The sequence below is a fragment of the Pteropus vampyrus genome, unplaced genomic scaffold (assembly GCF_000151845.1).
Source record: "Pteropus vampyrus isolate Shadow unplaced genomic scaffold, Pvam_2.0 Scaffold25, whole genome shotgun sequence".
Taxonomy (NCBI): domain Eukaryota; kingdom Metazoa; phylum Chordata; class Mammalia; order Chiroptera; family Pteropodidae; genus Pteropus; species Pteropus vampyrus.
In genome coordinates, this window is record NW_011888806.1 from 6919863 (window position 1) to 6942943 (window position 23081).

A 23081-nucleotide genomic window follows, 5' to 3' on the forward strand; every position below is an offset into this window, starting at 1 on the left:
GTATTTGAAACATGATATATATTAATTATTCACAAATATTATACAGAAAAGTAATTTAGGCATTAATTCAAGAAAACATAACAAAGGCATCTGAATTTATCCAAAGGCTTTTTAATCTAAAAACTTGGCTTTTAAATTAGAATTTACAAAGATAAAAGTCAGATAACGCCAAGATCAGAGTAAAATTATTCAGAATAGTTGCTTTTATTTATTCTCCTCAAAGTAAGTCTCCTTTTGGGAATTCCCTTTGCATTCATATACCGTCCTTTCACTGAAATTGTCCTTTCTTGCTCTTATTTAAATAAAAAGATCATAACCATTTACTACACTATAAAACAGACATTTTGTTTATACTATTATTTGTACTACCTCTCCATTTATGAAGAGAGTATGTTAATTTTGGACTCCATAGATATATACTGAAAAGACTGATGCAACTTTATTCAAATTGTTCACTGTACCTGTCAAAAAACAATTTTTTAAAAAACGTAATTATAAATTCACAATTAATTTTTAGACATAAATACAGGTAACTAGGAATGAAATAAAAAGCATATTAAAAGATGGCTAGAATTATCATGACTACAATAACAAATACCCTATGGTAAACAAATAGACTATGTTTACCAAAGTAGGTACAGTCATAAGCATAAAATTCAACAACATAATGAAACATACAGATACATTTCCAAATGTGTAACTATATGAGCATTTCTATAATATAAACCTTGAATCACACAACTCAAATTGGCTTCTTCTCTTTTATTTGTGGTATTCTGATATTTTACTTAGCTGGTTGATACACTTTAGCTCATGGTGCTTATACTATAAGTAATACATATATTATGCATACTATTGGCCTTTAGAATGTCTCTTTGCATGCTAAATAACTCAATATGAACAGTGTCCAATATATGCATTTTTCAAAATGCAACAGAATTTTTTAATTACAGACTTTTAAACTCTGCATTAAAATAGATCTCTTAACTAAAGACGCTTGATTCTCTATAAAGGAAAAGATTGAACTTGACTAGTTTTTATTTTTTACTTTTAAATCTGTTTTTATTCATTGTATGCATTTCCAAAGATGCTTGGCTATATTTTAAATAAAGTCATATAAATAGATATCAATAGAGCTATGTGCAAATTAGTACAGTGGGAAGAAAAAAAAGCAGAATTTCCACACTTTCTATACACGGTAATTTCTCTAGTCTTTGCAAATCTAATCGTTATTAATTTTATGTTTAACAAAATAAAATTTACAAATGCCACACAAGATAATTACTACAAATATTTGATTTAATATTTTTAAAATATTTCTTTAGTCTTTTACAAAATTCATCTTGATTTTACTATAAATCGCTACGAATCTTTGTTTTAATAGACTATAGCTAAAAAGTTAATATGTTTTGATCCAACTTTTTTTTATGCTCTAATGATTTACAGTAATGTAAGCAGTAGAATTTGCTGGTATCATTATTTTAGTTTTGAGACTTTTGGAAATCACTTTTATTTAAACTATCATTTTAGAACATTTAGCATTAATGAGTTTTTATCAATATCAGCTATCAATAACACACCTCTTGAATTCTGAGACCTTTAAACATATTACTTAAGAAAGTAAATTGTATAAAACCAGTTTGGCCAGAAATGCTTCTTTCTGAGTTAAGATGCATAAACAGATGTTTGTGGCTTTTTTTCAAACCCCATAATGTGGTATCCAAAGTGAAATAGATTTTCAAAAGATGTTTTATTAAGTAACATTAAATAAACCCAACTCACTATAAGAAATATTTAATAATCAGAACTGTACTTCACATATGCTAAGTAACATCATTTATGAACAATTTGGTTATTTAACTTAGGTGATTCATAAGGACACTAGTTTTGGCTTTAACCAAGATATATGCATCTTGAAGGAGACTCAGGAGATTTATAGTATTTATTATATAATTTTATTGTTTATAAGAAACCATTAAAGTACATAGCAGCACTCGTTACTTTATAAAAGAGAAATTAAAGTTTAAAGATGTTCATTTTTTTTCAAAGCAAATAGTTAAGCTAAGTCTTTATATTTTTAAGTCATTTCTTTATTCTTTATTCGGGTTGCCTAACGAACATAACTGAGATGGCTACGTTATCTGTAATTCTTTGAAATTATTACTTGTTTTTACTTTTAATTGTGAAAATCTTTTAAAATGAACAAAATAGAGAAAATAATTATAACTAATGAATAAACCTTCAACCCCAAGCACTATTTCCAAGCTATAATTTCCAACAATTTTCCAACCTAGTTTCATTTATTCTTACCTCTATATTTGTAGATAAAATAAATATCAGATATCATATTGTATCAACCATGCATCTCTTTAGTTTTTCTTAAAAAATATTCTACAACCAACAAAATAAATAATTATATAATAATGTAGCCATTTCTCAAATTTCTCTGATTAACTCAGACATATCTTTCTATGGTAATTTTATTTTTCAATAGATACACCAACAAAGATGTCACATTCCATTTGCCACTTTTAATTTACAACACCCATCCACTTCTTATCATACAATTTCTTGAAGGAACTAGACCATTTATCCTGGAGAATCCTCCACATCCTATATTTGGTTGCTGGCAATCTTATCATTTAACATTCCCTCTCCTTTTACCCTAATATGTCCTGTAAAATCAAAGTTTAATCGAGAGCTTAAGTAGATTTAAGTACTTGTGGGCAGAAGTGGTGGTGCTGTGTACTTGTCTGGGTATTGGCAATCTAATTTATCATTGCAAAATTCTCCATCAACAAACATATCCGCACAATCATGCTACAGCTCATACAGATACCTTTATTATTCCCTTTAATATACCACTGTATAGTCAACAAGTGTCCTATTGAAATACAGTTGAACTAGAAGAAGATGGCAGACTAGGTAAAAGCAGGGTTCGCCTCCTCCCAGGTCTGCATTGAAATTACAACCAAATTATAAAACAATCAATGTAGAGAATCACCTAAAGTCCAGGTAATCATAACACATACGCCTGATAATATAAAGGCGCCACATCAACTCCAGTAGGAGGGGTAAAATTACGAATCGGGCTGAACCCACACCTGTGGGTGGTGGAGGATCACTAGGAGGAAGAGCGAGGCTACAGAAGCTCCCCTGAAGGAGAGGGGTGTCCTGGCCTCATTTGGAACCTCCGTAGCCCAGGGTCCCAGCCCAGGAAGAAGAATTTTCAATAACTCTGACTGCAAAAGCCAGAGGAGATTCTGGCCATCAAGGTGAGATGGAAGGAGACTGAAACCCTAGATGCTCCTTTAAAGGGCCCACGCACAGGCTCTCTGACCTGTGGACACTCACCCAGGACATCAGCTGTAGGTCAGAGGCTCTTGCGCGGGATTCACACTGAGAAAGTATGCGTTACCTGGTGCCAGATTGAGGGCCGGACAGGCAGCCAGGATTATGCTTTTGTCTGGCCCCGCCACAGGGCAACCCACAGATGGCCTGGCTCCAGCTTGACTGTTCACACCCCTCCCACAGGGCTATTAGGAAGCTCTTGCCTGAGGAGATTAGCCCTTCCCATCCCACCTGCAGATTCTCCTGGGCTTTTATTGCTGGATGGCTGCCACACCCTGCACTATTCAGGATCAAACATTCACAGCTGGCAGCCACCACTGTAAGCATGCATTTCAGAGACAGTTTCAGGCAGATCACTGCTGCCAATATGAACCTGGACAGATCTCAGGAATCTGTGAGTCAGTCCCAGACAGCAGCTGGTCTTCCTGTGATCTGGGACTTCTATAGGAACATTGAACAGTTACCAAAGTCGCAGCAAGACTGAGGCTGTATTGATCTGACTGCCATTGTCTCCCTGAGACTCAGCCCTACCCAACCTACAAATTACACCAGGCAGCCCATTGACAGTGATCCTCCACCTGGCAACAAACTTTGGTGAGCACAGGGCGGGCACTGCAGGGAAATCAGTTGCAAGCAGAACTCTGCTCCCTGCAAGAGTTGCAATATTGTGTCCTGAGATCACAGGGTTCTGTGGAACCACCTCAGATGGCAGCAGGTCTCATTGTGATCTGTGACTACAGTGGGAACAACCAAGCACAGAAATTGCAGTAAAACTATGGCTGTACTGACCTTACTGCCCCTGTCTCCCTGAGAGCCCACTTCACTCAAGCTACAAAATGCCTGCAGCCCATTGACAGGCAGCCTCCCCTGCCCTGCTAGTCTCTGGGGTAGTGCATTCTATGCAGGCAACAGACCTTGGCTAGCACAGTGAGCACATTTTGGGGAAAACAATGGTGGACAGACCATTGCTGCCTGTACAAGCTGCAATATCTCTTGAGGGGATCGCAGGGATCTATCTGTGGGACCTCCCCAGATAGCAGCTTTTCTCAATGTGATTTAAGACTACTGCAGGAACGTGCGGACACAGAAACTGCAGAAAACGGAGGCTATTGGCCTGATGGCCTTCGACTCCCTGAGCTCCTGCACCATCCAATACACAAAATGCCTGCCGCATTTTGTGTATTGGATGGTTGATAGGTAGCTGCCCCTGTCGTAGGGTAGTGCATTCAGGGGCAGTAGCTGACCTTGCTATTATTAAAACTTAAACAGGGAGCCACAGAGACGGTGCTGACATGTACACTGACACTGCAGTGGCAGGGGAAAAATACTCAATAGATCCAGGAGACTCCCAGGGTCATCCAACATGCATATCACCCAGAGGCTCTTCCAATTTCAGAGACTTATTGACAACTGACAGACAGTGTCAGATCTGGAGGAGCCCTGGTCCCTCTGCTAAACTTCCCTAGGTCAGGGACGGGGGATAACTAGACCACTGCCTACAGCATTGTCTCTTCCACTTACCTATAGATCCAGCACAAGTAACAACCATGATCGCTTTGTAGTTCCCACAGGGTAGCCCTGACCAATCAAAAGCAGCAGCTGACCTTGGCCTACAGGGGAGCCTTTCCAAAGGGGCCACAAAACCAGTGCATCCAGAGGCTGGCACCAGACCACAATAGAGCAACTCCTGACTGGTCTTGTTAGTGGTACACACAAAGTGTGGGTGCAACAAGTACACATGCCTGCTAGGGCGAATCCCACTCAGTGGGGTCAGCTCCACATAGCAACTCTTACCCTGTGGGTGCAGCCAATTCCCTCAATTAGCCAGCCTGAGTGTTAATCCCATCCACTGATACTAACAACAATAAAGGCTTGGCTACAATAGACCACACACAACCCATTCAAAGATCACGTCCAGAGCCCTCATCATAGGGAATCAGGGAGAGTGTGCCAATGGGCCACACAAAACACCTTCCACATTAGGTCATCCGGCCGAGGCTGAAAGATGAAACAAATATTCCTGACACATAGAAACAAACAAAGAGAGGCTAATAAAATGAGAAAACAAAGAAACATGCCACAAATGAAAAAACAGGCGAAAACTCCAGAAAATAAGCTAAATGAAATGGAGGCAAGCAACCTACCAGAGACAGAGTTCAAACTAATGGTTATAAGGATGCTCAATGAACTTATAGGAAGAATGGATGAGCACAATGAGAACCTCAATAGCATAAAAAAGGACATAGAAATCACAAAAAAGAACCAGACAACAATGAAGACTACAATAGTTGAAATGAAGAATACACTAGAAGGATTCAACAATTAGATGAAGCAGACAACTGAATTACAAACTGGAAGACAAGGTAGCAGAATACACCCAATTGGAACAACAACAAAAAGAATTTAAAATATGAGAATAGTTTAAGAGACCTCTGGAACAACATGAAGTATAACAATATCTGGATCATAGGAGCACTCAAAGGAGAAGAGAGAAAGCACGGGATTGAGAATCTATTTGAAGAAATAATGACAGAAAACTTCCCTAACCTGGCAAAGGAATTAAACATACAAGTTCAGGAAGCACAAAGAGTCCCAAACAAGAGGAATTCACACAGATCCACACCAAGAAACATCATAATTAAAATGCCAAGGATCAAAGACAAAGAGAAAATCTTAAAAGCAGCAAGAAAAAGGCAGGTACTTATTTACAAGGGTACCCCCATAAGAAAGTCTGCTGATTTTTCAATGGAAACTTTGCAGGCCAGAAGGGACTGGCAAGAAATATTCAAAGTTATGAAAAACAAGAATCTACAATCACAAATACTCTACCCACCAAGGCTTTCAATTAAAATGAAAGGTGAGATAAAGAGTTTCCCAGACAGGGAAAAGCTTAAGGAATTCATCACCAACAAGCCAGTATTACAAGAAATGTTAAAAGGACTTCTGTAAAAAGAGAAGGGGTAATAAAAAAAAATAGAAAAAGCAAATATGAATAATAAAATGGCAGTAACCATGTACCTATCAGTAATCACTTTAAATGTAAAGGGATTAAATGCTCCAATCAAAAGATGCAGGATAGCTGAATAGATAAGAAAACAAGACTCATGCATATGCTGTCCACAAGAGACCCATTTCAGATATAATGACACAGACTGAAAGTAAAGGGATGAAATAAGATATTTCATGCAAATAGAAATGAGAAAAAAACTGGAGTATCAATATTTATATCAGATAAAATAGACTTTAAAATAAAAGCTATTATAGAAGACAAAAAAGGGCATTACGTAATGATAAAGGGATCGATAAATCAAGGAGACATAACCCCAGTAAACATATACGCACCCAACACAGGAGCACCTACATACATAAAGCAATTATTGACTGACATAAAAGGAGAGATCAACAGTAATACACTCAGAGTAGGAGAATTTAACAAAGTTATGGTTTATATATACAACGGAATATTACTCAGCCATTAAAAAAAGGAAATCCTACCACTTGCAATGACATAGATGGACCTAGAGGTTATTATGCTGAGTGAAATAAGTCAGACAGAGAAAGATAGATACCATATGATTTCACTTATATGCAGAATCTAAGGAACAAAAAGAACAAACTAATTAAAAACAGACTCACATAGAGGACAATCCGGGGACGGCCAGAAGGGCAGGGAATTGGGGAGCCGGGAAAATTTTTTTTTTTTTTGATTTTGTAAGAAACAATATATTTTATTTTTCTGACACCACAGCTCTGGTGAGCGGTTTTGTACCAAATTTAATGGAGGTTACACAGAATGTCTTATGCATGGGATGGGGGAGGGGAAAGAACCAGAAAAATTAAAAAAAAAAAAAATGAAAACAAAATCCTGGGTAGCTTTTAGCATCTGTTCCACTCCCACATTAATAAAATTCACTTGGGAATTCCTAATGAAAGAAGACCGGAATCTGGGTGGGCAGGGAAGGGCACATCGGGGGAGGGGTTAAAGAAGTACAAATTAAGATTTGATAGATGGTCACGGGGATGGGGAGCACAGCATAGGAATGCAGTTAGCATTAATGCATTGGCTAGGTGGAGAACCAGAAGAAAGATCAATTAGGGGGATCATTTTATAAACTATATAAATGTTTAACCAATGTACTGTATACTTGAAACTAATAAAATATAATAAATACATATATATAATATATACATACATTTGAGTTATTTCCAATATTTTATACAAATATTTTGCAATGAATCGTTATTTGAATACGTTATTTTGTATATTTCCAGTCTTAGGATTAAATTTCTAGAAGCTGGATAGTTGGATCTAAAGGTAAATGCACACATAGTTTTGCTAGATATTGACAAATTTCCCTCCAAAAGGGTGTACATTCTTACCATGTGTAACCCTTTTATTACAAATACACATGAATGACAAAAGTGTATAAGGTATCTACATAAAAGTGAGAAAAATCTATATTTTAAAAGAATATCTGTCAACTCAACTTCAAAAATGTCTCAAGATATTGTTATTCTGTTTGTATTCAAATGCAAAATTGAAGTAGCTTCTTGATATTAACCTAAAATAAAGTGTAAATATATATATATATAAACATTGTTATTGCCTTCTTTTGACAATTTTTAATGAGACATTATCTATAAACACAAATTAAGCATAAAATATTAGAGCCAGAAATAATCTTAGAGATTATGTCCAATTTCTAGTAGTTAAAAATATGGACACTAAAGTCCAGGAGGTTGATTTTTTCAAATGTATGCAGTAGGATCCAAGATTTTTTTAAGCTCCATTTTAATTTTATTTCTACTTTGACTTGAAAATAACTATGTTAAAGGTATTATTAGTAATAAGAAATAAGTAAAAGCTCACCTTTGAATTCAATTATCTAAATGAATGATTAATTAATTATCTAAATGAATGATTAATTAATTAATTAATTAATGATTAATTAATTATAACCTACTTTTAAGGGAATAATTTTGGTACTTAGAGACATGACATTTTATGCTTTAATATAAATTTAAAGTATTACAAATATAATGGCTCCCTTCTTAATTCGATAAACAAGAATTTATCTTATACTATAACTCTGTGTGTAGCATGTGTTTATGAGTATGTATTTGTGATTGCTACTGATAATTATTCATTTTGAGGTCAACATTATTGCATCAACATTAACCTTGCAGTGATTATTGAGGTGGCTAAGGTTTGAAAAAGTAAATGAATGAAATGAATAAAAAATGGGATTATAATTGTTTCCCCAACCTCCCCCCAAAAAAGAAAAAATATTAACTGTTTCATTAAGTGTTTAATTAGAATGTCCTTTGAAACAACTTTTCTTTTACAGAGTTTTCTAAAATTTTATTTTATGATTATCTTCCAATCAGACTTATATTTCCCATATAGATTTTTAAGGTCACCGGAATGATGTGTCCAAGGTACTGAGCAAGTGCCTTGCACATATACAAACTGTGGGTTGAAAAGACTAAATGCAGCTTAAACAATATTTAGCTTATCGATGAAAGCTAAATGAGTAGGATCAGAGTTGTATGATACCATGATATTCAACACTTACCAGAAGGATGAAGATTCTGTTCTTCTAACAATTCTAGATCAAGCATTAGATCATCTTCATCCAGTTCACAAGATCCCAAATTATTCAAAACATCCTGAAAAGAAAGCAAAATCAATGGAGACCAAAACACTGGAAAACTAAGAAAATATTCACATATAGATGCCATGAAGCAAAAAAGGATTTGAATTAGAAATGAAAAATTTTAACTGATACACAGAAATTTTTTAACTATCTTTAAAATGATTAGTTCAACAAAAAATTGTAAGAATTATTATAAAAATCTTAACTTTTTCAATTATTTGCATGCTAGCTACTTTAAAGGACATGTATAATTAAACAGAAATAAACATGAGCATGAATCAAAGATATTAGAATGCAGAAGTGTTTATTTTAATCAAAATTTCTTTAGTAATTATGAAAAAGATAAAATTTTGCTCATTAAAAACACACGAAGATACAAAGGTTTTTCAAATGTAGAGAAATTTGTAAATCGAAAGTTCATTTTTCTAATATTTATCTTTCAAATCTGTATAACGTTCTTCTGACACATCTAGTGAATTGCTTCTCAAACAAATTTTATACACAGTGCCAACAGTGAGATATTAACTTAGTCCACACTTGGAAATGGAGATCCAGTTATAATTTCTCAGTCATTTGCTTTAGAATAGAAGGGATAAATGGAAGAAATAAATATCAATTAGATTAACAATTACTGATTTTTCATAATATCATAAACATCAGAGCTAGATTTTTTTCTTTTTCTTTCGTTCCTTCTTTCTCTTTCCCTGCCTCCCTCCTTTTCTCCCTCCCTCCCTCCTACCTCCCTCCTCCTCCTCCTCCTCTTCCTCCTTTTCCTCTCTCTCTCTCTCTCTCTCCCCTCAAGAGGGCAAACAGCAAACTAGAAGAGTATATTAACTCTTGAGGAAAAAGAGTAATAGTGATGTTCAGAGGTAGTAATTCTTCAAAAATGAATGAAGTCCGGCTTTGTATTTATATATATAGATAGGTAGTGAATACATTAAGAAAAGCAAGAATTTATATTTAGAGACTAAGACTGAAATAACAAAAGCAAAAAAAAAAGACAAGAAAAAGAATCTAAATACTAAATGATACCACAATATCTCTGATCATTTTTTCTACTGATTTCAAGGTTACCATAAATCATATTTAAAGAAGTAAATATCGACTAAGGAAAGCCTAACGATATTGTCAAGTGGATACTAAACACCTTAGTTCTTGGGATTAAAAATTAGAACACTGTGACTTTAGATAAATTTTCACTGTAAAAAAAAAAAACAGAATTAAACATTATTAAACTTTAGAAATGTGTTAACTGTGAACACAGGACAATAGTTTCAGAGATGATAAATATCCCCAAATCTAAGTGCTTCTTTCTACAAATGAAAGTTACAAGTACTATTTTTTATTGTATTTTATTGTACTGTATTGTATCATATTGTATTGTTATTACATTACATTATACTGTATTACATTTTATATGTATTTGGTATAAGGTAACTAATAATTTAAATTATAATTAAAATAGACTGTTTATTGGAAGCTCTACAATATACTGTGGCAAGAATAGCTCACTGAGAATATAAATTGCTTATTTATACAGCATTAAAAAGGTATTATAAAATATAGGCAACTAAGATAAGCTGCCATCTTCAAAAATGCAAAAACAATATTGAAACAACAAAGAAAACATAACTGAAGTTAGAGAAAAGACAAAGTTTTAAAAAGGGATATATTTAAAGATAGTATTATTAGCTTATAAAGCACTATCCCAATGAGAGAATCTTAATCTGGTATCAAGAATACATTGATCAAAAAAATAATTTAAAATTAGAGTATAATAATATATCCAGTGGCAAATTAGCCTAAATAATTTTATATTTGGATGTTCAATTTCAATGACCTGTACTATAGTCTTAATTGTTTCTATACAAAATTTTTATGTTAAAGTCCTAACTCCCTATTATGTTAGAATGTGACTGCATTTAAAGATAAGATCCTTAAAGAAGAAATTACAGTTAAATTGAGTCATACAGATGGGTCCTAATCCAATATTACATGTTCTTATAGAAGAGGATATTAGGACACGGTCAACACAGACAGAAAGATGACAATGTGAGGACAAAGCAAAAAGGCAGCCATCTGCAAGTAAAGAAGAGAGATTTCAGGAGAAACCAAACTGCCTATGCTTTGATTGGGTAGTTCTAGCCTCCAGAACTATAAGAAAATGAATTTTTCCTGGTTAAATCGCCCAGTCTGTAGTGTTTTGTTATCTTAGAAAATTAATATAACCAACAATATTTAGAAAGCAATGAAGGTCAGAACAAAGGAAGAAAGGAAATAAATGGGTGCCCAGAGTATGACTGTCATCTTTTTCTGTTGTTGTTCTGCCAAGTAAGAACATCTTTTTCATTATAAGCTTTTACGGTTTGTATAGCATTTCTCCCTTTTATTTGAAACCACCCTACCTAATCTACCTAGATACAGAAAAGGTTACCTGGTTCTTACAAGAGCCAAATCCCCTGTGTGAATGGAATTTATTTGTGGATGGTCCAAGATGGGCATCTTAATCAAATTTGCTCATCAGAGCCCTTCATAGAAATGAGGAAAAGTTTTGTATGTTTATTTGTTTGTTCGTTTGTTTGTTTTTGTAGGGGGATAGCTACTGTAACATTCAAAATGCTGTTATCACAGGGACGTGGATTTCATTGTATAGTTACGATCATTCTAAGTCTTCTTGAAAAATTAAAAATGTCATAGTAGGTCATCTGGTTCCTGGTTCTAAGATTTCCTGAGGTCCAGAGGAATACATGATCTTTTTAAGATTGGACTGTTCAACCCTCTTTTGAATTGTGACAGTTAATAAATCCACTCATAGTTTGAAAAATAGTTAATATATATATTTTTTTAACAAAGAATTAAAATACTAAAAACCTTGTCACTGTTCTTCCAAGATTTAATTTAAGAACATGATAACACAAAGCGAACAAATTAACTTTGGGAAACTCACTACATTGCTCTAATTTTATTCTCATTTTGCAGGTGACTCTTGACATTTGGACTAGCAGGGGTCCATTTTCTACTGATCTAAACCAACTCTTCTTAAACTCTACTCATTCTAAATTGTCTTGCTGTGATATCTTGCTTACCAAGCAACTCGATAGGCTAGTGGAAAGTATTTGAAGTTGGTGAAACATCAAAATAAAAGGAAAGTACACACAGCAACATGATATGTACTGAAGAAAAATCAATGTGGACTCATAAACCTGAAAGGACATATCTTTTCCAGATCTCTCCTTAAAAAAGACCAACAGCAGCAACAATATTTTTGCCCTACCTCCTCAGCCAGTCCTTATGTACAATCCAGATAATTGTTGCCCAATATCCACCAACAAAAAAGAATCAGGGCTCCTCAGTTATTAGGGAAAGAAAACAAGAAAGAAAGAAAAAACACAGAAAGAAAGAACACAGAACATCTTTTTGTTGCCAGAAAACAAAGTTTATCTAAAATAGTCAAAGGCAGTTTTGAAAGCAAGCAAAGTAATCATAAATAGCTTCTCCCTGGCTAATTTCTCACATTATAAACATCAACAAACACAAATCACTATAACCAAATGAAATAGTTTGAGTCCGTTGAAGGCTTAGAGTTTATAATACTCAAACAGAAAAGTTAATACGAAGGATATAAAGAGGTACTAATGATATCTACACAAAAACCACAAACGGGGTAGAATATATTATATTTCTATTGTTTTTAATAAATAGTTAATATATGGTTTTTTTGTAATTATATGTACATTTATAATATGAAGACACATATTTTTTTTCACCTGTGTAAGGGAAGACTTGTAAGTAAAATGGTATCATATACTGTGGTTCTGAATCAGAAAAAGAAAGGACTGATCAACACTGATAGTCACACATAATAACCAAGTGGAAAAGGAGTTGAGCATTTAATTAACACTAATGATCATACCCTATATCTAAGAGGGCACAACTGTGTTTCAGACATTTGATAAATTAGTGGCATATCTATAAGTGGTAACTAAGCAGAAATAGTCTCTCATCTCCTGGTAGTTAAAAACCTAATAGCTCTACATAATAAAAAAAATAATAATGAAAGTCTATGAATTTTTAATAATGTTAATATACCAGGCATATATATCATACTAATAGAAAAACTGGTGTGTAATGCAAGCAATTGGAACTTAAAACACAAATAATTTTTTAAGAGGACATCAATATTACACAAAACTAAAAGTTAGGCTTGAACTTTGAAAAAAGGCATAAGGGCAAACAACAAGTTTAATTGAAAAAGTAAAGTTCATCCTGATGGTCAGTATCTTGAGTTTAAATCATTTTTGAATGCACAGAAAATTCTAATGACTAGATAAAAAATTATCTAGTCAACAACCCAGAACATGCATATTTAAGAGACAACTTCTGTTTTAAGTCTAGTATGGTTACTAAATCCTAGGGAAGTGCAAAAAGAGATGACATATTTCTGAAATCCCAGGGAAATATGAAAATTTCTACATCGGCAAAGTACAAGAAGGAAAAAGAAATGGAAGTTCTTAGTATGAGCATATTCGTAACCAGTTTTAAGGAAAGCATATCGATTTCCTTTGGCGTCCTTGTAATATATATAATTTTCTTCTCTAAAAGTGGCTAAAGCATTTAAGATAAATTGATATTTTAGACTTGGTATTTTAATAAAACATTAGGAAGAATTCAATTATATAAAATTTCAACCAATGGTTAAATGCAATGGAAAAATTAATACATACTCTGATTTCTTGGTATGTAAGATTTATGTGACAATTTAAGAACTATTGATTATTTAATTGTAAGAAAATACTAATTATTTACTAAGTTCATAAAATTAACAAATTGAATATTAAATTAAACATAATTGTTACCAAGTATTCTCTAAGCACACATTTAAAAATCTGTCAACAATACTGATTACTCATGTAATCTCCTAAATGACTTCAAGCTATTGAGAGTAAACTAAATAATTAATGAAGTAATTAAAAAATTAATTTTCTAAACTCTAGGGATATAATAATGAACCTAATAGGCATGCTTTATTTCCTCATAGACCTTACAGAAAACTGTATTCTAGTAAAGAAATGCCAATCTCTTTTATAAATAAATAAAAAAGGTATTATCAGTTATAAATCAGTCTCTTGTGTTTGGTTAGTGTGAATCAATTCTTCAGAGCTTGGTTGCTACTAGCTGAAATAATAAAACTGAATTTCTGAAGCTACAAAGTTGAAAAAACAAACTCTGGTTACTCCGTTAATATGTAACCATTCTGAAAGGTCCATTCTAAAATACCTCGTTAGCCTAATTTGTCTCTTTATTGCAATAAAGATAATAATTATGATCTTGCTAAAAATATAGGAAGTTGAGACATGTCACTACACAAAGAAGTATTGCTTAAGAAAGAATTCCATCAAAGGAGATTGTTAAATTATTAAAAAATCTTAATGTAGTATTATAAAGATGTTATTAATTGCATTTCTATACTGTTATATATTAGTCAAAAGACTTTCCAAACAGGCTTAAAATATCTACAAGCAAGATACAGCAAACTTTCCTGTGAGTCTAAAAATACAATTTGTAATTGCCTTACAATTAATTATATTTGCTTTTTACTTGGGAAAAAAGATAAAGTTAACTAACTTGGTAAGTATCTTTAAATAATTTATATTACACCAGAAAGATAAATGACATGAATTGTAAAAATTGAAAGACCTATAAGTGGCAAGGTACACACATTATCCAAAACAGGCATTGGAACAGGCTGAGGACATTCAATTTGATGAGTTGAGTTGTGCACACCTATATATGCAGTGAAGGAGAGAATATACTAATACATGCATATATTTTTAATGATATAACAGCACTGTTATTTTTTGGAAAAATAAGTTAACATGACAATGTTTTATAATTACTGCTCTGAGGATAGTTATTTGGTTTTAATTTCCTGGTCGTATAAAAAAACCAATCATTATGATAGTTACCTTCACCTTCTAACAAGGAGCCATAAAGTATTTACAAACACAGCTTGCTCTATGCTAGTTACTGGCTTAACTTATGGATTTGTGTAGTTTGAAATATATTTTTAATAAATATTTTCAAAAATTTGTCTTAATTCTTAATCCACCTTTACTCATAAGGCTTCACACAAGTTCAAAAGCACACATTTTAAAAATATAAGTGGTGATCTTATGTTATTTGTTAAAATAATATATTGCCATTATATATGTGTGCATAGGACAATATTTCATTCTGATTATTGTGTATTTTTGTATTTGTGACATATTTAGCAAAATTAGATTCTTAAAGCTATGAGGAGTTGCTAATTCTTCCTTTTATACTAATTCTTCCCTTTGTAAACAATTATATAAGTTATTTCAAGTAGCATAATGCTAAAATACTGAAACTAAAATATCATGCTATAATATTTCTCTTTTTAGAGTTAACATTTGTATAAATTCATAAAACTATAGATTTTATATAGATTTTAAACCAATATCTGAATTTATACATTTAAAATTAAACTCTAAACATTTTATTTTCATCTATGTAAGAGAATAAATTAAAGTTTTGTTATTAAGTAATAAAAATAGAAAACCAGGGAGTGTAAATATGTTACAGAATTAGCAAACTTCATAATTTAAAGTTAAAATTTAATGATTGCTGTTAGTTTAAAAATGCACTTTTTTTTTTCTTGTCACTTAAAACATGGAGAAGAAGAAAATTATCTTTTGGGCTTTATTTTCATGAAAATGTACAAGCAATGTCACAGATACCGATCTCCTTGATTCTAAATCTGACAACATCAGTTTGTGTCATTGTCAAAAGCAACGCAAATAAATAATTTGATAAAGATTAGAGATTTGAGAGGGATCATAATTTCTAGAATTCATTCTCCTTGGTGTACTAGAGAAATTGAGCATCCTACAGTTATGAAGTGTACTTCATTATCTCCTAATTGGTGTCCCTGTCAACTTTTTGCCAATAACCATTTCAATTCTTCGGCTTTCACTTATAATTCTTCCTAAACACTACTCTGATTAAAGTATTCATTTGTATGCATTCCCCCAGTGTCTTAACACATTCAAAAAAGTCAATGGTATATGTCTACAGAATACTAACTTACTTGTCAGTCAAAACTCTACAATATGATCTCTATCTAAAGCTCCAAAATTGCTTCCTACAAACTTATTATAATTGAACTCGTTTATTGTTTTCTGAAAATTCCATTTGCATTTCTTTCATTGCAGAGTCTATCCCTTTGCTCCAAATGCCTAAATAGCAAATACAAGATAACACAGTCACATTTTATTATATCATGAGTATTTTTTACAACACTACTTATAACAGGTGCTAAAATGGGTTTTTGATAATATTAGGAAATAATTCTTTCTCTAAAACAATTCCCTTTATATGTAATATGTGCTGGTTCTCATAGAACATAAATTCATCAACTGTACCCACACTAAGCAGAGTATATTTGCCTAGAGAGTAATTTGGACTATTTACTGTACTTCCTGCTAGAGAAGTCCAGAAAACATATGACTATCTCACTCTTTGTGCTGCACCTAAGCAGAGTTCTTGCTTTCAGAACCTCTAGTGTTGTGTCATCACAGTATATGGAAAATAATACCTCATTACCTCATAGTATCTTACATATAATATAATAATATCTCAATTATCTGGAAATGAAGTGTCTCCCACTTTTGCTATTTTCTGTGGAATCTCAAACAAGTTAGCTAACCTCTTTGGACTATGCTTCTCTTTTCTATAAAATGAGGGGAAATCAACTCTGATAATCTACTTTCCTTATCTGTAATCCCTTTCACATGCAAATGATCTTTTATTATGCTATGAGATAATGTTAAAAAAAAGTCTAACCTTTAAATTTTTGCTTGACATCTTTCTTTTTCAGTTACAAATTTAACCAAATTTCTATCTTTTATTTACACTTCCACCAAGGTCCAATTAATAATCTGTTCCTTTATGAAGACTCCCTCATCTTGATGTGGCTAAATTAATTTCTGTTAACCACATGAATTACTAACATTAATTTCTTTCCATGTGGCTTATAATAATATTCTTATTTACATCATCTTGAAAGTAAATATGTGTATTATCCTCTGCAGCTCCTACAACACTTGACACAGTCCTGCATATATGAATAATTTCATAATTAAGAACTTATTATGTCAGGTATTGTGCAAGTAACACACTGTCTTAAAGTTTGAACTCATTGACTATAATAGTATAATACATAAAGTAGAGCATTTTCTGACTTAAAGAAAAATTCAGTTATTTAAACAATTGTTATATTTCCCTTAAAAGTATCATATTGGAGCTATGTTGGAAAGCAGTATAATTCCACTTACTGAATTATTTTCATATTAATGTACTTCGTATTAAGGTACAAATACATTCTCATAGGCAGAAGTAGCGCACCATAAATAATTGCAGAGTGCCCTTCTTTTTTCTTATGAAAGTAGAACTTCCTATCTATTAAAAGATTAAATTTATATTCCTTTATGTAGTGGAAGGAATAGTATTTTAATGACTACTATAAAAGTGTTACATTATCTAAGAGAAAAGGACAAACATTTCAGCAATATTACATATGGGCATAATTAGTTTTGAAGTGCTTTATCATCAAGAGGAATTTCTTTAACGTTTAAATACCTATAGTGATCTATAAAGGTATCCTATCTCCTATTCCTTGAATAACTAGTTTAAAACACACAATATTGACATATACTGTATAATAAAAATATAATCACAAAATAAATATATTCCTAAATATCAAGTGCACATTAATATTAATTTTATCTAAAATGTAGAGAACAAGAAAGTATCATTAGAGTGCAAATAAGAAAAATAATTGTATAGATGACACGCAAGCCAGAATAGAATTGGTTCATTTCCTTAAGTATGGCATGTTTGCTAACTTATTTATTTGATACAAAGATTTTTAAATGAATTTATCCCTCTAGAAAGATCAATATAAAATTCAGAGAATATTTTTTCTTTTATCTAAATCATTTGCAAACTGAAAACAAAATTGGAATATTCTACTCTGTCCAACCATTAACATCAATTTTCAGTTTTCACTAGTTCATATAAAGAACATACTATAAAGAAGTGAGAGTGATAAAAGAGGACTTGTAGAATTCCAAATAAATGAAGTGATCTATAATTGACAGGAATCCAGTTCAGTACTTAAAATCCATCAATACAAACCAATCAATTCAACTTCATTAATATATAAATTAATGGGATTTATGATATAATGATGGAAGGTATATAAATAATGATGAAAATTAAAGAAAAGTAGTAAGTTTAGAGAAACATCATTTAAACAAAGGAAATTTTAAATTATAGTTGCTTTATAATATTATTAGAAACCTTTTTTTTTGGTCTGGAAACTCATTTTTACTTCATTCTTATGATTACAGATTAAGATTTATTTTTATGACCCTAAAATACATTCATTAAGTACATTTTCCCCTTCTTTCTTATTTTCCTTCATAGCAACAAGATCATTACGTTTGTAAAATCCAGTGACCATTAGTAATTCCATGTATGCCATGATATATTTTGGTGTGAAAGTATTAAAACAAAAAACCTCTTAATACAGTTATATCTTTTTTTTTGCATTTTATAAATACATTCACATATATATAATGCAAAGTAAACATAAAATTAGCCTTTGTGTTTTTATGAAGTTGTTACCATTCTCCTATAAAATGTACCATTGTTTCTAAAAGACTCAGACTTTTTAAATTTACTTCATAAATCGGAGGAAATTCTTAAAGAATAATGAAATAAAACATCTTTTATATCTTAAAGAACATCCTAAAGTAATTCACGATGTTATAATGAAGTGCTACCTAGTCATTCCCTTCTTTTTTTTTTTTTTTTTTTTTAGGTGAGGCAAGCCTTGGTTGACCAGATTGCAAGGACCTTGTCAGTTTACGATCCCTTATTTTTCAAATTTTTTTACGCCTACAGCACCTGATCTTCCTAGGCAGTCTCCTATCCAAGAACTAACCAGGCCCGACCCTGCTTAGCTTCCAAGATCAGACTAGATCAGGCTTGTTCAAGGTAGCATGGCCATAGACTACTTATTCCCTTCTCCTCTAATTATCCTACCTACTAATTAACACAGTCATGTGTAGTGGTGGTAGATAAGACTGGTTTACCAGACTAGCCTTCAGGCCACAACCGCTCTGCCTTCATATAATAACCCTTGCCTATAGGAAGGCCATGTTTTATCATTGTTAGTTCCACTGCCCCTGCTGCATTCTTTGAAGATGCTGACCCTGGCTTGGCCATGATCTCAGGTACCATCAGTGTGCGACTCTGCTCAGGCCTGGGTGTCTTCCTTTGTACTCTCACATGACTTATGCTTACTTCTATTTTAGTACTTTGCACTGCATTGCACTCAGTTCTTGAATTATCTGTTGCCTCTATAGGACTATAAAGTCTTTGGGAGCAGGAGAGGGGACACAATCTCTCACTCTTCTTGAATGAACTGGCTATTTAATAGATGTCTGTCCCTAAGGAGGTTACTCCATCATAAATGAAACTCTAATTTTCAAATAGAAAATGAAGGAGGTTGGGAATGGTTGTCAATTAAAAGTTCAAAAGGCATAGACAATAACTTTTTCTCACATGGCTAGACCCAGGTAACAGAAACTTCAAATTAGTTGAAATATTATCAGAAAATATAAGAAAAGTACATTTCAAAACAGATTGCAAAATAAAATAGTGGAATAATTCATTTGAATAGTTATGAAAATCAAAAAATTTAAATGTACTCCGGGTGGTAAACGCAATTTCAGTTGAGGTTAAATGTTCTATCTATCCACATAGAAAAAAACAGAAAGACACAAATAGTAATAATATATCAAGTGCCTCAAACATAAATATCATTAATGATTTAATAATTAAGTAATACCTGAATACTATTTTTTAAATTTTATCAAAATTAATACCTGAAGATTTATTTAATTTATACTTATTTTTATAAGAGGAGAGGGGCCTATTTTTATTATTTTTCACTTCAGCTTTGTCATACATTTGTCCTATTAAATATCACTTTTTAAATTAAACATGACTTTCTGAGACATTCAGAATGCTTATCACAACTACTAGTGTTTTTATTATAATTCCGAGAATATCTCTTTCTTATATCATGCCATATATACCCTAATTTCTGTAGAAAGTAAAATTGCTATTTATTTCAAAGGTTTCCATTACACTATCTTAACTCTATTATCCCCAGTTCTCTTCACTGGACCAAGCAAATGACTACTTTGTGTTATACCACATTTTCCCCTTTCCCTATATTCAAAATGTTTTATCTTCTACATTACCATTAATCATGTGGGAAACATTTCAATCACTGATACCCAAGAGACTTAATAAGTTCTCTACCATGTGCTTCACATGGTTATCTGACATGGAGAAACAAACATTTTTGTTTTACCTCATATCTTTAACTTTTCCTTATAGATGAACATTAACCTACATATTACAGACTCTTTTGGAGCCATGTAATCAGGTTTTGACCTTAAAGCCATCCTGTATAACCTCTAACAGTATGTCCCTTTGTGCAGACAACATAGAAAATCATATATTAACATGACAGGAACACAAAATGTGAAAGCCTCTGAGTCATAATGTAAAAGAGAGCTGCCCTGGAGAGTTGCCAGATTCACACTGCATTTTATCTGTGTGAGAAACAAATTTGTGTTGTGTTGAAGCCATTAAGATTTTTCATGGTTTATTTCTTAACACTGCACAGCCCAGTCTATCCTACCTAATAAATTCTCATTCTCTTTATGCTTATTTCATACGTTCGCTATTCTTCAAATTTTAAGATCTATAATATTCTAATAACTGATCCTCTACAATAGACTTTAAATAGTCTTGTGTGTCTATCTTTTAGCAGGTCTCTATTACTTTCTATCATTGGCATTGTTGACTTTCATGTTGGCAATATACTTTGTATACAACTTTCATAAGGGGATTTTACAAGGTGTTTTAAATCCTATGAATTCAACTTTTTTCTACTTTGCACATTTTAAATGATATTCATAAACAATAAGCTATGTGGCAAGACTGAGTTACTATATATTTAAATTATAGGATATACTATTCTTCCTTGTGGAGAGACTTTAATAATATATATTCATTGGCACAAGAATTCATGTCTATATTGCATTAAAATCAAATGTTTTCTGCAAATTTATGATGTACTATTTTGGTAATAATAGTAACTTAGACAACTATGTTTGAAAGCAGGCCCAAATTACTGTACTAAAATATTTCTTGATATACTTTAAAATTCTAAGGTGCAAAATCAAGATACATTATCTTAGGTATATTTGGGATATCATAAAGTTGAGAAATTAAATGAGCTTATGATCTCAATGCTTTTTCAGTCAGACCCAGTTTTAAACTGCAATTTTCAAAAGATACTAAGGATATAAAGATCAACTCCATATTGCATTTAGAAATTCTTTAACACAACCTATCATTTACCAAATATACGTATTGTGAGAACACTCACGGCTTTTTGTGAAATCTAATTTTGACTGTGCAACCTAGCTTTGGATCACTCTGTCTTAAAGACTTATATTCTTTCTCTGTAAATGTAAACAATAAGTTCTGCTTACTTAGCACATATTTGTTGTTAGGATAAAATTCTAAAAAAAAATAGTACAATGTTTTGCAAATATTACTTATTACTAATTCTAAGTAACAAGTCAGGTATGCATTTTAGTTCTGTCAAAGCTAAAAATATCTGGCTCATCCACAAGCACTGTTTATTGTAGAGAGAGGTCAGCTCAGTGCTAGGTCAGGTTTCTAGAAAACTGAAATTATTTACTTCTAAAAGAGTTATAAATACCTGAATAATGTTGCTCAATGAACAGATGCTTAATAAATATTTGCCAAATGAATGAGGAAATGCAATGAATGAATGAATGAATGAATGAATGAATAATATAATTTATTGATAGGGAAGAAATAAGAGCTAAATGGCAAGGAGAAATTAGAGATGAAGCAAAAAACAGTGATACAGAAACAAGATAATATTATTTCTATCATTTAGCCATTCTCATGAACAAAAATCTAGTTTTTGAAAATTTAATTAAAAATATGTTCTATGGAAATTTTTCATCCACAGTTTTTCTAATTATGGTCTATTTCCAATTATTTTTTTCAATTTCTATAAAAACACTTATCTCAGTTACTATCAATTTATTAGGAAATGTTACATTGAGTTACATTGGGTTTCCTACACTTCAGTAGAACATAATACTCACAAATTGATTAATCTAAGTCCTATTATTAAAATTGGGCAGTGTTTACTTATGTATTTTCTTGTTATTTCATTTTATTTCATCATCAGATGTCTTTTTTTTTTTTTCAACAAACTGATGTGCTTTTGATGTGCTACTGATATTTCTCTTGGAGGCCATGCTCTTTTGTATTTATATGCTGCTGATATAAACCCATTTTCCATTAGAATGATTTAGGATCCTGCTACCCAGATCACATACAACTTATCTAGCACCTTTACCTAATTCCAGTGCTGTATAGTGTTGACTATATAGTTTGGTACATGTTCTGATTTTAGATAGCAAAGCATTTTATGGAGTGAAATTCAGTAAAAATTAAATTTTATTACCTAGTTATAAGTGTTAATGAAATATGATCTTCTCTCTGAAAATCATCTTTAACAATACATTAATATTATTTCATGATTTCAAACATAATGCATCTATGAGGAAGTGTCTTAAGATTTTCCATGTCTGCAAACTAATCTTTAGCCTACCATAGTCATATGTTTGCTGGAAGATGTAAGACTCAAGTCAGATGCAAAGAACTTTATTACTCACTCCAATAGCAATAGCCAGAATATCAGCATTTTTTGGTGATGAGTTTCTAAGTATCAATTCCCACAAGTCAACACAGAGAGCTGGGTGATAGTTATATATGCACTGGACTGTATGACAGGAGACAAAACCTGTTTGGGAGGTGCAGGGAGGATGTGAATTCTTAATAACGGGCAGCAAGCATACCTGT

At 32.1% G+C, this 23081-nt stretch overlaps 1 protein-coding gene and 1 pseudogene across 1 annotated transcript in view; both read right to left on the reverse strand.

The window, feature by feature from the left end:
- CCSER1 (coiled-coil serine rich protein 1) overlaps window positions 1–23081 on the reverse strand; it is a 1102883-nt gene that overhangs the window by 955769 nt on the left and 124033 nt on the right. The window contains exon 4 of the mRNA XM_011356283.1: window positions 8928–9021. Coding sequence (XP_011354585.1) covers window positions 8928–9021 — 94 coding nt within the window. The remainder of the gene's footprint in view (window positions 1–8927; window positions 9022–23081) is intronic.
- On the reverse strand, window positions 18987–19105 carry LOC111737286 (annotated as a pseudogene).